The sequence below is a fragment of the Schistocerca piceifrons genome, chromosome 1, assembly GCF_021461385.2.
Source record: "Schistocerca piceifrons isolate TAMUIC-IGC-003096 chromosome 1, iqSchPice1.1, whole genome shotgun sequence".
In the NCBI taxonomy this organism is placed as follows: domain Eukaryota; kingdom Metazoa; phylum Arthropoda; class Insecta; order Orthoptera; family Acrididae; genus Schistocerca; species Schistocerca piceifrons.
The window spans coordinates 1,124,132,288-1,124,146,235 of record NC_060138.1 but is presented as its reverse complement, the minus strand read 5'-3'; the positions used below and the strand labels follow the sequence as shown (position 1 = coordinate 1,124,146,235).

Sequence of the window (13,948 nt, the reverse complement as noted above, 5' to 3'; positions counted from 1 at the left end):
GTTAAGTATGGAAAGTCATATTCACCATGAGCCTGCAGCAAAAATTTGTAAACTTTCATCTCAGATTTCTGAAGAGGGGGAAAGTTAGCCACAGGTTGCTCACTACAAAGTGCTCCCATTTTCCAGCACAGAATGTTTACAAACAGTGCTTTGTTGTGACACATTCCTATTTTTCTGCTGTGAATCCTGTGTGGACTTAGCCATCTCATGAAACAACCGCTCACAACTACAAGTGCATAAGGGAGGGGGACAAAAAAGGGTCAGTGCCACTATTCACTGACTTGGCATCATGTCTAGGTAACCATTTTCAATATTTATCACTAACACTATTTTTCGTATAGTATTGTTCTAGGAAAAAATTGAAGTCGGGAGAGTAGAACAGGGAAAAATAGGTAACAATATCAATGTAGTAACAAAGTCCATTAGTTTAAAATGCCATTACATTCAGGCACGCAGTTCATGCTAGTTATATATTACCTGCATCATTTGTTCTTGTATCCTAAGTGTGGCGGCTGCATTAGCATTTCTATTAATCGAGGCAATAATAGCTCGACATTTGTTGAGGACTGCTGCAACTTCTGGTTGCTCGAAACACGAAGTTGTACAGAGCTGAAAGAAATAAATCATACTGAGAGGAGAGAATAGGCTCTTGCTTCACAATAGTATCTAGCGCCATATTCGTAAGTCGAAGGCAACTTATGCGAATAACAGTAACACATAGAAATCTGATATTATAACTCTAAAACCAATATAAATATTCTTCTACATCTGTTCCAGTTTTTTGATTCCACTTGGCAACAAGTCATCCCATTAGACCTTACAACACGTTGACTATTTTTTATATTTACTACAGCTAACTTTTGAAATCCAACACAGCTGCTACTACAACATTTTTCATAACATTTCACAAAAACAAAATAAAGTAAGAAACACATGTCAAATGAAATGTGGGTCTATTTACGATATACTTGCACAGACAGAAAGGAAATGAGTTGTGTGAAAGCGTTAGGAAGAGTGAAATTGCTAGTCATATGCACAATGGATGGTAAAATATTAGCCGTAGTGTGTGTTGCGTATTTTGTACTTGATTTGTGCTAGTATCCATACGATTAGCTATGAAGCCCCAAGACCCAATAAATTACAGTACAGGGGACAGAAAGGGGGATACAGTAAATATAGAGCTCTTTCCTTATTTTTTGCTGCTGAAAGAAATGGCTCAAATTATAATGAATCCCACAGTTTTGGCAAAGATTACATACATACAGTAGTTCCTCCATTTATGTGTTTTGATTTTTCTTAACCTTTTTTTATGGCTGGTTTACATACCTCTTCATTTTCTGATTGTAATGCACACTTTTTGCTGGATTTAATTTATTCAAAAAGCAGCTATGGACAAACAAGATTTCAAAATACTAGTATGAGTTTATTTTTGAGTTTCAGAGGAAATCTTTTTTATAATTTTATAGCACATTGTGAAACCATGGTGCCTTTTCACAAATTGCAGCTGCATGCTCCATTTCTTTTTGGGATCATCCAGTATTGTGCTGAGTCTTTGCAAGGGAAGAAAGGGAGTAGGGAGAGAATATTTGTATACCATTTACAATTGGGGTAAAAGGGATATTCTGATAACATAGCAGCAAGTTAATAATAAATCCTGTACATGTGACTACAGGGCCATTCCATGAAAAGTGAACCCTAATAAGTTACACTTGAAATTTTGTTTACAGTTAACAAACTGTATTCTTTTGATAGAGAAAATGTTCCTCTTTTATAGACTGTATGAAATTTGGTTGGCAATACTGTAAGGAGGCACAGGACGGGTGGCCAAGCATGACAGACAAACGACGTGCGAGCCTGCTGAGTAGAAATTCACGTTGGTACGACAGTGATAGTTTGGCAGCTTCTGCAGATAGACTCTCAAATGGGCTAGTGTTAAGGGTGCCAGTGGCCAAATGGATGCCACAGAGGTGCACTGCATTGAGACGGCATAAGATGGACGGACATGCAGACGCATAAATGAAACACCCATAGTCTAGTTTCAAATGGACGAGGGCCAGTACAAATAGAGGAGGGTGGTACAATCAGCTCCCCAGGAAGTACCACTGAGGACACGGAGGACACTGAGGGACCAGGCACAGCAGGCAGTCAGGTAAGACATGTGGGAGGCCCTAGAAACTTTCCTATAAAGCATGAGCCCCAGGAATTTCATAGTTTCAACGAACATAAGAGCTACAAGCCCTAGATATAAATCTTTACATCTTGGGCTTGTTGCTCTTCTTTTCGAGAAGAAATTCATACAAATGGTTTTGTCTGTGGGAAAGCAAAAGCCATTGTCAATGCTTCATAAGTAAAGATGATTGTGACAATGCTGAAGACACTGCTCAAGGAGACAAGTCTGTGAACAACTGAAATAGATGGCAAAATCGTTAATAAAAAGGGAGCTGGCAGGAGACAGGCCATAATAGGGTTAATAGCCATAGCAAAGAGGACGATGCTCAGGACAGAACGTTGAGGCACACCGCTTTCCTGGATAAAGGTGTCCAACAGGGCAGAACCCACACATACCTTCATCTTTTAAAAATTCCTGAAGGAAATGGGGCAGGTGGCCTCAGGAGCCCCACATGTAGAGACTACAGAGGATACCAGTCCTCCAGCAGATGTCATAGGCTTTCTTCAAATCAAAAAAACACTGTCACAATCTGGTATTTCCGCAGAAAACCATTCATGACATGGGTTGACAAAGTGACGAGATGGTCAACTGCAGAACGGCGTGCTCAAAATCCACACTGTGAAGTGGCTAATAAATTGCGAGACTCGAGCCACCATACAAGCTGGGTGCGAATCACGCGTTCCATCACCTTGCAAATGCAGCTGGTGAGAGAAATGGGGCAGTAACTATAAGGAAGGTGTTTGTCTTTACCAGTCTTAGGTATGGGTATGACACTGGCTTCAAGCCAGCATCTGGGAAATGTGCCCTATGCCCAGATGTGATTGAATGTATGAAGGAGAAAGTGCTTGCTCAAAAGAGAAAGGTGCTGCAACATCTAAATGTGAACACTGTCCGGCCCTGGTGCGGAGGACTGGGATGAAGGGAGAGCACGATCTAGCTCCCTCATTTTGAGAAGAAAAGGGTATCGCTTGAGCCACCTCCACTCATTACTGATGGAGGAAGTTTGGGTGATGGCTGGAGCTCGAAATCTCTGCGTAATAGTGGCCCAAGGTGTTGGAGATAGCAACAGGGTCCACTATGACATCACCTGCTACAGTCAGGCTGGAAATTGGGGAATGGACCTTGGTTCCAGAGAGCCATTAGAGGTTGTCCCACACAATGGAAGAGATAGTGGAACTGTTAAAAGAACTAGTAAATGAAATCCAGCTAGCTTTTTTGCTATCCCAAAGAATGCAACGACACTGCGCACGCAACTGTTTATAACGATTGCAGTTTACCATCATAGGATGATAGTTATAAATGCGGAGAGCACGTCCCCGTGTGCAAATTGTGTCATGGCATGCCTCAGTGCACTAAAGGACCGGGACATGGAGCGGTTAAGATGAAGTGCAAGGAATGGAACGTCCTGCGGCAGTAAGAATAATGTTGGTAAGGTATTCGACCTAGTCATCTCAAGAAGTGTTGTTCGCTGAAGGTTGCCAGGGAGAGTAAAGCCGCCAGTCAGCCTTAGAAAGATGCCATTTGTGTGTGCACATATGTGGGGTAGGAGTCAGGAAATGGACAGCACATGGGAAATGGTCGCTCGAGTATGTATCAGAGAGAACAGACACTTGATATGACGGATATGTGGGGGCAGTACAGAAAGAGAAGTCCAAATGGGAATAGGTGTTCATGGAGTCTGCAAGGAATGTGCTCCAGTGTTAAGGCAGATGAGGTTGAGTTGATTGAGATGGTCAGTAAAGGGGACACCTCCGATAGGTTCTGGGAGAGCCCCACATGCTCTGGTGCCCATTAAAGTCACTGAGCAGCAAAAAGGGACTTGCCCAATAAGCTGGAGGAAGTCTTCCCTGGTGACACCAAATGACAGAGTGATGTAAATGGTACTAAGAGAAACGGGGAAGTGAGGAAGGAAAATGCAGACTGCAACAGCGTGCAGCTGGGTGGTCGGGAGATGGTGTGACTATGAATGTCATCCCATATGGGCAGCATGACTCTCCCATGAGATAGAATGCCATCCTTGAGGAGAAGGTCAAAGCAGACCAGAAAGAAATACAAGAGGTCAAAGCGGACGTGAGCACACAATTTTGTTTCCTGGAGATAGAGAACAAGTGGAGCAATAATTCCTCCCTGTTGGATCTAAGGTCGCGAACGTCCCATTGAAGGAGAATCATGACGAGGAGAGAGGAGGAGGAGGAAAAAAATGAAGGAGTATATGAAGACAGTAACTGTTCTCAAAAGAACAGAATACTGTTGATGACCGTGCTGCTTTTCCCTGGAATAAATGATGACTAACTGAAACCCATAGCTGCTGACAGGTGTTGTTGATATACCTCGATGTGGACAGCTGAAAATGTGTGCCCTGACCGGGACTCGAACCCGGGATCTCCTGCTCACATGGCAGACGCTCTATCCATCTGAGCCACCGAGGACACAGATGAATAGTGCGACTGCAGGGACTTATCCCTTGCACGCTTCCCGTGAGAATCACATTCCCAACTGTCCACAATTCTACATATGTAATGTACGTTATAGACATTTGCCCATTCGCTCATTACTCGCGCATGCTTTGGCGATTCCCGTAAGAGTTTGGGCAACCTGTGCGCATTTGCTTTTCCAGGGAAAAGCTGCACGGTCATCAACAGTATTCTGTTCTTTCAAGAACAGTTACTGTCTTCATATATATAGTTTAAGGGTACCCAGCCATTGACCTTCGTCTGTGCGAATGCGCACAGGTTGCCCAAACTCTTACGGGAATCGCCAAAGTGTGCGCGAGTAACGAGTGAATGGGTAAATGTCTATAATGTACATTACATATGTAGAATTGTGGACAGTTGGGAATGTGAGTCTCACAGGAAGTGTGCAAGGGATAAGTCCCCACAGTCGCACTATTCATCTGTGTCCTCGGTGGCTCAGATGGATAGAGCGTCTGCCATGTAAGCAGGAGATCCTAGGTTTGAGTCCCGGTCGGGGCACACATTTTCAGCTGTCCACATTGAGGTATATCAACAACACCTGTCGGCAACTGAGGGTTTCAGTTAGTCATCATTTAAATGAAGAAGTGTCACCTCAGTGGCTGCTGACTGCCAACCTTCAAAGACACTCTGCCGCAGGGTGCAGAGGCTAGAGGATCCTGCTCCATGAGATCTGCAGAGGCATCAGCACATACTCCCTCTATCAGTCTCCCGAGTTCAGAGCAGAAAAATGACTGGTGGTGCGCACCGATGACACGGAGGTCGGCCGTATGAGAGTATCACACGGCAACACCATTGAAGAGGATCTCCGAGTTGGCAAAGGAGGAGACTGTTTCCCCCTGTTGGATTTCTTGGAGTCTTTGCGGTTGGCAGATGACGATTCAGATGTCTGCTGGCTGGAGGGATGTAGAAAGTCTTCGTGGGATTATTCCTTTATGGTCCACTTTGACTTTCTCCCCAAGGACGGCATTCCATCTCATGGGGGAGTCATGCTGCTCATACGGGATGACATTCATAGTAACACCAAAAATTTGGTGGCTTGCTGGACAGCTGGAGGAGGAGGAGGAGGAGGAGGAGGAGGAGGAGGCTACCATGACAGTGGGCGATTTTAGAACTGGGGTGCTGAATTTGAGGCAGCACGTCTGCATGGCCATGTCCTTCGTGGAGTGAGATGAAGCGAGAACAGTACTGTAAGAACCAGATGGTAAGAGGCAGGATTTGCAACTAGCCAACAACTTGTGATCCACAGGGTAAGGCGCTTTTTCCTTCACCCGGATCACCTCGATGGCCTGCTCATCGAGATACAAAGGAAAATCTTGGGAGGAGGCTGCACAGACACCATTGCAACTGATACAGCAGGGAGAAGGAGGCGGACAATCACCCTCGTGAGCATCCGTACCACAGGTTACACATTTGGCTGTGTGTCGACGGGACATTTAAGTGTGGTTGTAACGATGACTGGTATTAGCACATTGGGTTCAGAATGTATGGTCAGACTGTGATAACTTCATACTGCTTTGAACCTTGATGGAAGCACTACTCTATCAAACATGAGAAAAAGAGTGTGTTTGGGCACTAAAGATGCATCTACCTTTTTCATCAATTGATGGACTGCAATGACACCCTGATCAGAGAGGTAAGTTTGGATTTCTCCCTTGGTCAGACCATCGAACAGTCTAGTGTAAATAAAACAATGCGAAGAATTCAGCATTTGATGGGCCTCGACATGAACAGGATAGCCATGAAGGAGTGAAGCTGCAAGCAGTTGTTGTGCTTAAAAATCAGAAGCGCCACTGCATAAACGAGAGCAAGATTTCACAGGGCTGGCAGCTGCATCAACATCTTTCTGAATAATAAACGGATTTACTGTGGCAAAGGACTGACCGTCTTCAGTATGTGAGACCACGAGGAACTGTGATGCAGCTGGGAGGGTCTTTGAATCATTAGCCTCATTCAATTTACATTTAGTAGATGCACACTTCCTGTGAGACTCACATTCCCAACTGTCCACAATTCTACATATGTAATGTACATTATAGACATTTGCCCATTCGCTCATTACTCGCGCATGCTTTGGCGATTCCCGTAAGAGTTTGGGCAACCTGTGCGCATTTGCTTTTCCAGGGAAAAGCTGCACGGTCATCAACAGTATTCTGTTCTTTCAAGAACAGTTACTGTCTTCATATATATAGTTTAAGGGTACCCAGCCATTGACCTTCGTCTGTGCGAATGCGCACAGGTTGCCCAAACTCTTACGGGAATCGCCAAAGTGTGCGCGAGTAACGAGTGAATGGGTAAATGTCTATAATGTACATTACATATGTAGAATTGTGGACAGTTGGGAATGTGAGTCTCACAGGAAGTGTGCAAGGGATAAGTCCCCACAGTCGCACTATTCATCTGTGTCCTCGGTGGCTCAGATGGATAGAGCGTCTGCCATGTAAGCAGGAGATCCTAGGTTTGAGTCCCAGTCGGGGCACACATTTTCAGCTGTCCACATTGAGGTATATCAACAACACCTGTCGGCAACTGAGGGTTTCAGTTAGTCATCATTTAAATGAAGAAGTGTCACCTCAGTGGCTGCTGACTGCCAACCTTCAAAGACACTCTGCCGCAGGGTGCAGAGGCTAGAGGATCCTGCTCCATGAGATCTGCAGAGGCATCAGCACATACTCCCTCTATCAGTCTCCCGAGTTCAGAGCAGAAAAATGACTGGTGGTGCGCACCGATGACACGGAGGTCGGCCGTATGAGAGTATCACACGGCAACACCATTGAAGAGGATCTCCGAGTTGGCAAAGGAGGAGACTGTTTCCCCCTGTTGGATTTCTTGGAGTCTTTGCGGTTGGCAGATGACGATTCAGATGTCTGCTGGCTGGAGGGATGTAGAAAGTCTTCGTGGGATTATTCCTTTATGGTCCACTTTGACTTTCTCCCCAAGGACGGCATTCCATCTCATGGGGGAGTCATGCTGCTCATACGGGATGACATTCATAGTAACACCAAAAATTTGGTGGCTTGCTGGACAGCTGGAGGAGGAGGAGGAGGAGGAGGAGGAGGAGGAGGCTACCATGACAGTGGGCGATTTTAGAACTGGGGTGCTGAATTTGAGGCAGCACGTCTGCATGGCCATGTCCTTCGTGGAGTGAGATGAAGCGAGAACAGTACTGTAAGAACCAGATGGTAAGAGGCAGGATTTGCAACTAGCCAACAACTTGTGATCCACAGGGTAAGGCGCTTTTTCCTTCACCCGGATCACCTCGATGGCCTACTCATCGAGATACAAAGGAAAATCTTGGGAGGAGGCTGCACAGACACCATTGCAACTGATACAGCAGGGAGAAGGAGGCGGACAATCACCCTCGTGAGCATCCGTACCACAGGTTACACATTTGGCTGTGTGTCGACGGGACATTTAAGTGTGGTTGTAACGATGACTGGTATTAGCACATTGGGTTCAGAATGTATGGTCAGACTGTGATAACTTCATACTGCTTTGAACCTTGATGGAAGCACTACTCTATCAAACATGAGAAAAAGAGTGTGTTTGGGCACTAAAGATGCATCTACCTTTTTCATCAATTGATGGACTGCAATGACACCCTGATCAGAGAGGTAAGTTTGGATTTCTCCCTTGGTCAGACCATCGAACAGTCTAGTGTAAATAAAACAATGCGAAGAATTCAGCATTTGATGGGCCTCGACATGAACAGGATAGCCATGAAGGAGTGAAGCTGCAAGCAGTTGTTGTGCTTAAAAATCAGAAGCGCCACTGCATAAACGAGAGCAAGATTTCACAGGGCTGGCAGCTGCATCAACATCTTTCTGAATAATAAACGGATTTACTGTGGCAAAGGACTGACCGTCTTCAGTATGTGAGACCACGAGGAACTGTGATGCAGCTGGGAGGGTCTTTGAATCATTAGCCTCATTCAATTTACATTTAGTAGATGTAGACTTTGAAAAACATAATTGGCCCATTGCGAGAAAATCCCCCATGATTGCCAGTGTCTCCGATAGTGGGCGCCTTCCAACTGGGGAGCCCCTCTCTCAAAAGGCGGGAAGGGGTGGGGGTGGGGGGCGTGCTCACCCGCCTTAGGTGATTGTTCACACCTCAAGTCACACCTCTCAAACACCTGACAGAAGGACTAACTGGCAATGGCATTTTGGGAAGGTAAAAGCTAAGACAATTACCTCTCCCTGAGCAGGGCTGGGAATTACATGTTACCCGGTCACTGTTATTCATCAGACATGTGGGCCAATCTTCAGGAGTGCAGATGGAAGAAGAAGAAAAAGATGAACCTCAAATGCCAAAGCGGAGGAAGGATAAGAAAAGGGGAATGAAGAAAGAAAAAGAACGAAAAAACAGTGGAGGGACTGTTCTGATGGCAGGCTACTGAAAATGCAGAACACATTTACAAAAAATCTCAGACATGTTCCCCAAGAGAGGGGAAAGAAATAGCAACAGGATAGACATGCAGTATGGAAGGGAAAAGATGCTGCAAAGGCTGGGGACCCTTGATAACTAAGCACGAACCCACCAAAGAGGGGTGAACCCTGTGGGGGCATGATAATGTGAAAACCAAATGTCCAAGGAGATATATGTACATAACTATTGCAGAAGCCTATCCAATTCTCAAAAATGAACATACAGCCATCAAAATTGGAAACTGAAATTTTTTTTCGCTTCCAAGAAGGGCTCATCAGCAGTAGAATCAACTTTTTGAAAAATCTATATGGTGATGTAGGTTAAGATCCCAGGTATCACATGCTGCAGCCATTCACCTTGGTGGGCCCTCATTTGTGAGTAATCGGAAAAAAAACCAGAATTTTATGATACTCAATATTGTTAAAAAGATGCATTATATGGATTATACGGTATGGTTGCACGGTATAATGGATAGGACTACAGCTTTGCATGCAGGAGGTTGTGGGTTTGAACCTTGTCAGGAGCAGTAACTTCTTTTTTTAATATTTAAATCTTTATCGATATTATTTCGATCATTATTTTTATTCAATTAATTGGTTTAAATGTATTTTTTTTTCATTTCTATACCTTTGTCACATCATCTTAATCACCAAACACTTAAATGGACAAAAGGGCACAAAAAAAACAAAGAAACGCAAGAAACAGGTAGAAGAGATTAAAACAACAAAACAAATTACCACAGCTGGCTGACCATGAGAATAGAAAGGAAAAGCCAGCCACTCCACAACACATTAAAACCTTCACCCTAAAAGCACTAGGGTGGAGGGCACAGAGGGGCAAAGGACACGCGCTAAAACTTACATCAAATGATAAAACCCACCCTCACAAATAAAACGTAAAACTACATCAGCCGATGAGGTGTTGTCAGATAAAATTAGTGGCAACAAGTCCAGTAACCAAAGATTTCGTCACGGGGCAGTCAAAGTGGGACAGTGCACCAGAATATAGGCCACTCTCAATCAGGCGCCGCATCGACACTGAGGTGGGTCTTCACGGCGCAGGCTGGCATCGACACTGAGGTGGGTCTTCACGGCGCAGGCTGTAGCCGTGGGTCGCCCAAGCATGGCCAATGCGGAGAGGCCCGCATGGAGGACTGCCACACATTCGTAGTCTCCTTAATGGCGCACAGTTTGTTGTGCGTACTGAGACTATGCCATTCAGTCTCCCAAATCCAAAAAACCTGGTGGCATAAACATGAAAATAGGTCAGTTATTGGAATGTTGATCTCCATAAGTGGTTTCCGTGTAGCCTGTTTGGCCAGCCTGTTCATTGCCTGGGATTCCGACGTGTCCTGGGGGCCATCCAAACACCACTGAATGACCGGTCCATTCGAGGGCACAGATGGACTCCTGAATGGTCGCTACCAAAGGATGATGAGGGTAGCATTGGTCGATAGCTTGTAGTCTGTTCAAGGAGTCAGTACACAGAAGAAACGACTCTCCAGGGCATGAACAGATGTGCTCAAGAGCACGAGATACAGCCATCAGCTCGGCAGTGAAAACACTGCAACCATCGGGCACGGAATTCTGTTCCATATGTCCTCCATGGAAATACGCAAAGCCGATATGACCATCAGCTATCGAGCTGTTGGTGTAAACCACTTCATGGTTTCGTACATGTCAAGAATTGAGAGGAAGTGACAGCCGAGAGCCGCAGGGTCAACTGAGTCCTTTGGGCCATGTGAAAGGTCCAAAAGAAGCCACGGCCTAGGTGTAGATCATGGAGCTGTACGCGAATGGACCTCGAGTATAGGCGGTAAAGACAAGGACTACAGTTCAGATAGAAGGGATCGGACGCGAACTGCAATTACAAGCCCTGACCTGGGCCGCCGATGCGGGAGACAAAACGCCGTGGGTAGGAAAAGGAGATGGTAATTCAGATGCGCAGGGAGAACTACAAACGTGTGCAACATACATGAAGAGCAGTTGCGGATCCCTGACCTGCAATTGAGGGACTCCAGCCTCCACCAGGACATTGGTCACCAGACTCGTCCTAAAAGCTCCCATCGCTACTCGAACGCCACAGTGGTGCACTGGGTCGAGTAAACGCAATACTGAGGGCGTCACCAAACCATAAATCAGACTACCATAGTCAAGGCAGGATTGAACAAGGGCTCTGTAGAGCTGCAGCGGCGTAGAGCGATCTGCACCCCAGTTGGTGTTGCTCACGCAGTGGAGGGCACTGAGGTGCTGCCAGCACTTCCGCTTAAGCTGACAAAGGTGAGGAAGCCAAGTCAATTGAGTGCTGAAAACCAGTCCTAAGAATCGATATGCCTCCACTGCAGTGAGGGGATCATGAGTAACGTAAAGTTCTGGTTCCGGATGAACAGTATGACGCCAGCAGAAGGGCATAACACATGACTTTGCAGTCAAAAACTGGAAGCCATGGGCTAGAGCCCATGACTGCGCCTTCTAGATGGCTCCCTGCAAGTGCCGCTCAGCAACACCAGAACTGGTGGAGCAGTATAAAATGCAGAAGTTGTCTGCATACACAGATAGTGAGATGGACGGCCCTAGAGTTGCTGCTACAACCGTTAATGGCCAGTAAAAATAGTGATACACTCAATACAGAGGCCTGTGGATCCCCATTCTCCTGGATATGGGGGAGGAGGGGGGGACTACTACGGGAGGAACCAACTTGCACGTGGAAAGTATGGAGCAACAGGAAATTCCGAATCAAAATCATGAGCGGGCTTCAGAGATCCCACCTGTATTATGTGGCAAGGATATGATGTCGTCAGGTGGTGTCATACACTTTGCGTAGATAAAAAAAAAAAAGCGGCAACAAGGTGTTGGCGTCTGGAAAAGGCTGTTCGAATGGCAGACACAAGATTATCCGTGGTAGAGCGACCCAGGTGGAAACCGTCCTGGCACGGAGCCAGTAGGTCATGTCACTCCAGGATGCAACCCAACTGCCGTCACACCATACGTTCCTACAGCTTACAAACAATGTTGGTGAGGCTGATAGGCCAATAGCTACCCACATCAAGCAGGTTTTTACCAGGTTTGAGCACCGGAACGATAGTGCTCTCCCGCCATTGCAATGGAAAGACACTGTCACACCAGCGCTGGTTGAGATTGCAAGGAGACGTCGCTTGTAGTCAGACGAGAGATGTTTAATCATCTGACTGTGGATCCGATCCGGCCAAGGAGCTGTGTCAGGGCAATGTGCAAGGGCATGAGGAGCTTCCACTGTGTAAATGGCATGTTATAGGATTCACTGTGGCATGTAGTGAAGGAGAGGACTTTCCTTTCCATCTGCCGTTTGAGGGTGCGAGAGGCTGGAGGGTAGTTCTCCAACACAGAGGCTCGAGCATAGTGCTCAGCAAAGTGCTCTGCAATAGTGTTTGTGTCGGTAGATAACACGCCATTTATGTTAGCACCAGGAACATCTGTTAGGTGTCTGGTAACCAAAAACTCATTTGATTTTTGCCCAGACTTGAAAAGGTGGCACCCAATGGTCAAGACTTATCTCTCCCAACACTCCTTTTTCCGTCTTCCAATAAGCTGGCGAGCCATTTAAAGGCTGTTAGGTGCTCCAGGAAAGGGTGCCGCTTATACCACTGTGGAGCTTGGCAATTCTCTTTAATTGCCCTCAGCGACTTCTGGTGACCACCAAGGGACTGTCTTTCATCGAGGGTACCCTAAAGAGCAAGGGATCGTGTTTTCTGCTGCAGAAATGATTGTGATGGTCACTTGCTCAACAATCACATCAATGTTACCATGTGGGGGAGAGTCAGCAGTGACATCAGAGGTGAATGTTTCCCAGTCCCCTTGTTTAAAGCCCATCTGGGCAGGCTTCCATGGACCTGATCCCGGGGCAGTGACAGGAAGATTGGGAAGTGGTCATTACCACACAGGTCGCCATGTGCTCTCCAGTGGATAGATGGGAGAAGGCCAGGACTGCAAAACCGAGAGATCAATGGCCAAATATGTGCCAAGTGCAGAGGTCTGCATTGCTGGGAACCAGCTTTCCTGGAGGGCAATGCAGAAAGCAGGTGTAATGCTTAACAGTTGCTATAGCTCAGCCAGGTGTGGAAGAAACCGGCGCAATTCCATTGGAAGATGACATCATCGTGAGTCTGGGAAGGCATGGAACATTCAATGATGCAGTTTACACCTCCGAACAGTCTATATCCGTTGTGTCTGAGGGTCCGGCGAGATCCAGGTCCTCAGCGGACGCCGGACTCTCCACCCCCATCCTCAGACACAGAGCTTGTAGGTAGCGGTGGTGTGGGTGCCACCGCAAGTTTCTTGTTCTTGGGGGTGGTCTTTTCCAATTTCTCTCGCTGTTCCTTGGGTTTCCCTGGCTGGGAGGACTTCACTGAATCAGTCTCTGGGACTGAGTATGAGTGTGAAGCCCTATGACCAGCTGCTTTTGGGCTCTTCAGCCACTGGCAGGTGCCATCTTTCTCAATAGTAGGAACCCGGGAAGGGAGTGACCCAAGGGACCCCTTCCTAGCGAGAGAAGCTGAAGAAGCCTTACAGTTCTCTGGCTCAGAAGCGGGGACTGAAATCCCCGATGGTTGGGGGGGGGGGGGGGGGGGGGGGGTTGCTCCCAAAGTAGGTGGTGTGGGAGCAACAGGGAAGGAAATGCCCCCCCCCCCCCCCCCCCGCCCCATCCCCCACCATGAAGGCGGCAGATGTTGTCTCCCGGTTCTAAGAGGTGACAGGAATTTGAGGAACTGATGGGGTGACAACTGTTCTCATAGCGGCAGCATGTAGGCAGGATGTAGGCACTCAAATTTCCTCTTTGCCGCAGTGTAAGTCAGTCAGTCCAGGGTCTTATATTCCATAATTTTCCTCTTTTTCTGTAAAAT

The 13,948-nt window shown here is 46.6% G+C and overlaps 1 protein-coding gene and 1 non-coding gene across 3 annotated transcripts in view; both read right to left on the bottom strand.

Moving 5' to 3' along the window:
* The window catches only part of LOC124799511 (E3 SUMO-protein ligase ZBED1), a 59,630-nt gene that overhangs the window by 21,462 nt on the left and 24,220 nt on the right, over positions 1 to 13,948 (bottom strand). For both annotated transcript variants that reach the window (XM_047262929.1, XM_047262930.1), the window contains exon 2: positions 478 to 609. In XM_047262929.1, the coding sequence (XP_047118885.1) occupies positions 478 to 609 (132 nt within the window). The remainder of the gene's footprint in view (positions 1 to 477; positions 610 to 13,948) is intronic.
* On the bottom strand, positions 4,526 to 4,600 carry Trnat-ugu. Its single transcript has one exon. It is a non-coding gene; the product is annotated as a tRNA-Thr (tRNA).